Genomic DNA, 5,126 nt, shown 5'->3' with positions numbered 1-5,126 from the left:
TGTGAACTTAAATTATCATAATCTGAGATGACTTGCAACTGAAATTACAGTTATGATTAGTTAGTTAAAGTATTTTATAATTTAAATGTTTCAAAAAAAAAAGGAAAAGAAAAATAGAAATAAAAAGGAAAAGAAAAATAGAAATAAAAAGGAATACTAAAACTAATATTTCTCAAATATTAATTTATTTTTTAGACAAAATAATTTTTTAATGATTTTATTTTGATAGTCAAATATTTAAATCAATAAAAAAATACATTGAATTAATAAAACTATTGGACAAAAATATCTCTATCTTTCAAACATTCTTACTACGTAGTTCATGCTTTTAAAATCAACAAATTTGCCTCAAGAATAGTTATTTTAAATTTATTAATTTTGTACGTCAATGGTTTATAAAATAGAAGGTTTTGATGAACATTTAATTGTGTGATTAGTTGATTGTAGATAAGGTTTAGTGTTCTGTGGTGAATACACGAGTTTTACATGATTGTCAACTACAGGAAATTATTGGCCAAGTGAAAGGTGTTATCGCTCATGATTAAACTAGTGAACCATAGCCAGTTTCACAACAACAAAACTCACCAAGGGACTTTCAAAATCTGTGAAAAGGCATTTGCCCATAATAGAAACTTCATTTAAAACATATGTAATCATTAAAGTTCATATAATCATAGGTATATGAGGCATAGCCTTATGCGCCATTATATGTATATTTGAACTTCTTTGTATTGACAATGAAAAAGCTTTTCGATGTCCTTTGTATGGAGGGGCATTATAACTGATTATAAGCTTACTTTATAAGATTACTATAAGCAATATATATTACCTATTGCAAACACTGCTTATTTACGGTCCCTAGAAAACTTTTGTAACTGATTTATGTGTTGTTACTATTATGTGTTGTTACCATTATGTGTTGTTACCACTATGTGTTGTTACCATTATGTGTTGTTTTAAATCAATCTTTTCGAACCTATTTATATTCACAATAAGATCATTGGTGAGACTTCTCACCAGTACCACGGAGCAAAATAACTGATTATAAACTTCCATGTAATGCCAATGTAGCAGACTTTTATTTCTTATGATTCTAACTGAGCAATATTTACTGTTCTATAGCTACAATGGTGGCATTGACAATGGATTCTGAGCATTGTGTAGGCCATTATGTGTTTTTTTAAACCACCTTTGTGAACAGCTTTATATTGACAATGAGGCTTCTCATCAGTATGTCGGGACATTATGTGCTATTTTAAATTACCTTTTTGAACTGATTTATATTCACAATGAGGACATTGATGAGGCTTCTCACCAGTATGTCGGGCCATTATGTGCTGTTTTAAATTACATTTTTGAACTGATCTATATTCACAATGAGGGCACTGATGAGGCTTCTCACTAGTATGACGTTTCATTATGTGCTGATTTAAATAGCTAGGACGAACTGATTTATATTCGCAATAAGGGCACTGATGAGGTTTCTCACCAGTATGTCGGGCCATTATGTGTTGTTTTAAATTACATTTTTGAACTGATCTATATTCACAATAAGGGCATTGATGAGGCTTCTCACCAGTATGACGGTTCATTATGTGCTGATTTAAATAGCTAGGACGAACTGATTTATATTCACAATAAGGGCACTGATGAGGTTTCTCACTAGTATGACGGGTCATTATGTGCTGATTTAAATGGCTAGGACGAACTGTTTTATATTCACAATATGGGCACTGATGTCGCTTCTCACCAGTATGTCGGGCCATTATGTGTTGTTTTAAATTAATAATTTGAACAGCTTTATATTCACAATGAGGACATTGATGAGGCTTTTCATCAGTATGTCGGGCCATTATGTGTCGATTTAATTGATGTTTTGTAACTGATTTATATTCACAATAAGGGCACTGATGTCGCTTCTCACCAGTATGTCGTGCCATTATGTGTTGTTTTAAATTAGTAATTTGAACAGCTTTGTATTCACAATGAGGACATTGATGAGGCTTTTCATCAGTATGTCGGGACATTATGTGTAGATTTAAATGATGTTTTGTAACTGATGTATATTCACAAAAAGGGCACTGATTTCGCTTCTCACCAGTATGTCGGGCCACAATGTGTTTTTTTAAATTACTAAGTTCAACTGTTCTATGTTCACAATGAGAGCACTGATGAGGCTTTTCGACTGAATTACAAGGCATTATATGTTTTTTAAAACCAAATGGTATGCTTCCTTTGTAGTCACAATGTTGACATTGACAAACCGTCTTCTGAGCATGATGATGCATAACGGGAACGTTAAGTTGATATATCTCATTTAGTAAGGAATCAAGATCTGTAAAACAATAAATATAATATTTCATATAGATGGTTGATCTTATTTTAAATTATGATGACCCAAGGATGCGGTAAGAAAAACAAGATTAAAAAATGGTATTATTAATAATGAATAATTGATACTATTTCTGTTGTTCAGACCTCAAACTGGGCTATATTAATTATTATTTTTATCTAAAGGATTTCATTTGTTTGATTCCTAATAATTTTAACTTTATGATAATGATTTAATTAATCTGAATAGTTTTATATTCCCAATGAGGACATTGATGAGATTTTTCACCTGAAAGACTGGTATTTATTATTTAACTACCAAATATAGCTGTTTTATATTAACAATATAAAAATTTATGCGGCTCCTCACCAGTCTCACGAGCTCTAATATGTGTTTTTAAAGTACAAAGCCATTATATATTTAACCATTATATATTTTCACTATGGATGTTGATAAAGCTTCCCACCAGTATGATAGATTGAATATGTCTTTTAAATAATAACGTATATCCGTTTTATGTTAATAATAAGTACACAGATGAGGTTTTTTACCTCTATAAAAGACTATTATTTGTTAAATCTTTTAGATATAAATAGAGGTGAAGCTTATAAATCTCTTATTAGCCACAGAACAGCAGAATTTTATGACAAGCAAGGAAAAATTAATAAGGTGCAGGAAAATTTTCTTTTTCTTTACCCAACCCTTATACCTTACGGTATTGGGACAGCCTTGATGCATCTCTTAATACCATCTCTATCCATTGCCAAATTCATGACTTTGGTCCCAAAGTGACAATTCTGTTTCTAGCCAGATCCGATATGAGGTCCTTCTACTTATTCCTCGATCGTTGGCTTGTTGGTTTTCTCTCAGCCTTTGCTTCCCATGTAAGTTTTGGGAATCTATTGATGGGTATCTTCCACATTAAAATTTCTTTATTTACGTAAAATTAATAAATAAAATAAATAATAAAATAAATTACATAAAATACGCACGACTTTTGTGCAACATTTGACACCGTATATCTTTTTCTGGCAGTAATACGATATTGTTTCATAATGATAATTTTTAGAACTTGCGGGAGGGGAGAAAGAGAATTCTTCTCAGAACTCCCGGAAAAACTAAAAAAAATTTTAAATAGCAGGTCTTAAAAAGAAGAGGACTCGGACTGTCTCCTGGTTTTACTCCTCATGTTATAGGGAAAGATTTTGAACCATTTATCCTTAAGATACCTTAAGGATCCTGATAGGCTGATTTAACTGTCTCAATTCAGGGAACTGGCACATTTTTCTATATAAATACAGAGCCTCTTGGGATAGAGCCAAAGGCATCACTGAGGTCTAACAAAGCCAGTCATATTTTACCGTCTCTAACCGATAACATTGGCTCTTAATAAATAGTTCAAATTATTCTTTAGCTTTATATATTCGATTCCAATAACTCAGCGGAATAAGAGAACTGAGTATACTGGATGATCAAGGTTCCTGTATATTGACGATTCAAAAGGATGAACTAGTCCGCCCGTCGCCATGTTGGGACTAAAGCGGAAACTTTGTGAAAATGACTACCAGCCTTGTTTTGAAGTCTAGTGTCATACATGTTGCAATCAAATCAGAGGTGAAAGTGAAGAACGATCACACAGAAAATAATAAGTAACACAAAATCAAAAATATTATTCTTTAGGCAACTACTTCAAGCATTATAATAAAAAGAATAATTCTCACCATCATCTAGAACAGGTAGCTCTCCTTCCTGTTGACCATGAACATAGCCACCTGTCGACAAGTAAAAATACTTTAAACAGGAGAATTCAAACAAAATAATAATTTAAATGAAAATCTAAAGCCTGCAATGTGGAAGGACACAACCTTTTAATCGTTAATCAACAAGCCATATTCTCTTTTACTAATCTTTCTTTATTTCCTTTTTACAACAGTTTGGCTATTAATGTTATCTTTAGGCCATAAAATATATTGATATTAAAGATGGGATAAATAGCCGAAATATCTAAAGAGAGTTCGTGAAATAATACAGCTTGCTTGTTATAAATATAAAGACTTTCCACCGCAAAAATAAATAAACAGTTAAATTATAAATTGTTAAATGTAATTTTAATTTTATATTGCTAATTAGCTTTGTTAATCATACAAGTATGGTAACCAATCTCTATCAATCAAAAGATGTCATGTCATGGAAGCTGCAGAACCACTGCGATATTGAACGAGTAAGGGAAAATATTTTCCTTTATTTTCCTATTGATAGTTGTGATAATATTTTTTTAAAAATTAGGAAACGATAAAAGAGAAAATTTTCATTAGGGAAATATATTACATAAGTTAAAATTGCAGAAAACTCGAAATTTGATAACATTTTCGAAGATTTAAAGCTATAAAGAACAAGAGGCAACAAAGCGTCACCCATTGTTCCATACACACTTGTACATAAATACATCATTTCTGAAATATATTGCTATATTTTAATGAATGTTTAAAATATCAAGTAATAATTTCAAGATATAAATATTCACCCCTGGATACCATCTGTAAATTATCCAATAGATTTTTGTTCTGAGAATTATGTTTTATTTTTCATTACAATTAATTTGTATATAGTTCCCTAACAATATTCAACTATCCAGTCAAAAGTGAAATTATAATAATAATAATTTATATGTATATGGGGGAATCAAATAGAGGTAGCCTGTAAAGTACATAATTTAACAATCATGGTAGTCGTTTTACAATAATGGTGAACTAAAAATCATTTATATAAGCTAATAATTTAGAAGTTAATAATA

At 30.7% G+C, this 5,126-nt stretch overlaps 1 protein-coding gene across 1 annotated transcript; it reads right to left on the bottom strand.

The window, feature by feature from the left end:
• Positions 1-243: 243 nt before the first annotated feature.
• On the bottom strand, positions 244-4,098 carry LOC136795916 (zinc finger protein 711-like; the record flags this gene model as incomplete). The annotated part of the gene is given in 2 exon segments (XM_067048040.1): positions 244-2,335; positions 4,054-4,098. Coding segments are annotated over 2 exon segments (1,130 nt in total), but the record flags the coding sequence as incomplete, so codon positions are not given.
• Positions 4,099-5,126: the final 1,028 nt, after the last annotated feature.

The sequence above is a fragment of the Halyomorpha halys genome, unplaced genomic scaffold (assembly GCF_000696795.3).
Source record: "Halyomorpha halys isolate HHAL.00 unplaced genomic scaffold, Hhal_1.1 Scaffold2108.1, whole genome shotgun sequence".
Taxonomy (NCBI): domain Eukaryota; kingdom Metazoa; phylum Arthropoda; class Insecta; order Hemiptera; family Pentatomidae; genus Halyomorpha; species Halyomorpha halys.
Note: the sequence above shows the minus strand (reverse complement) of the source record. Positions and strands in the feature narration are given on the sequence as shown.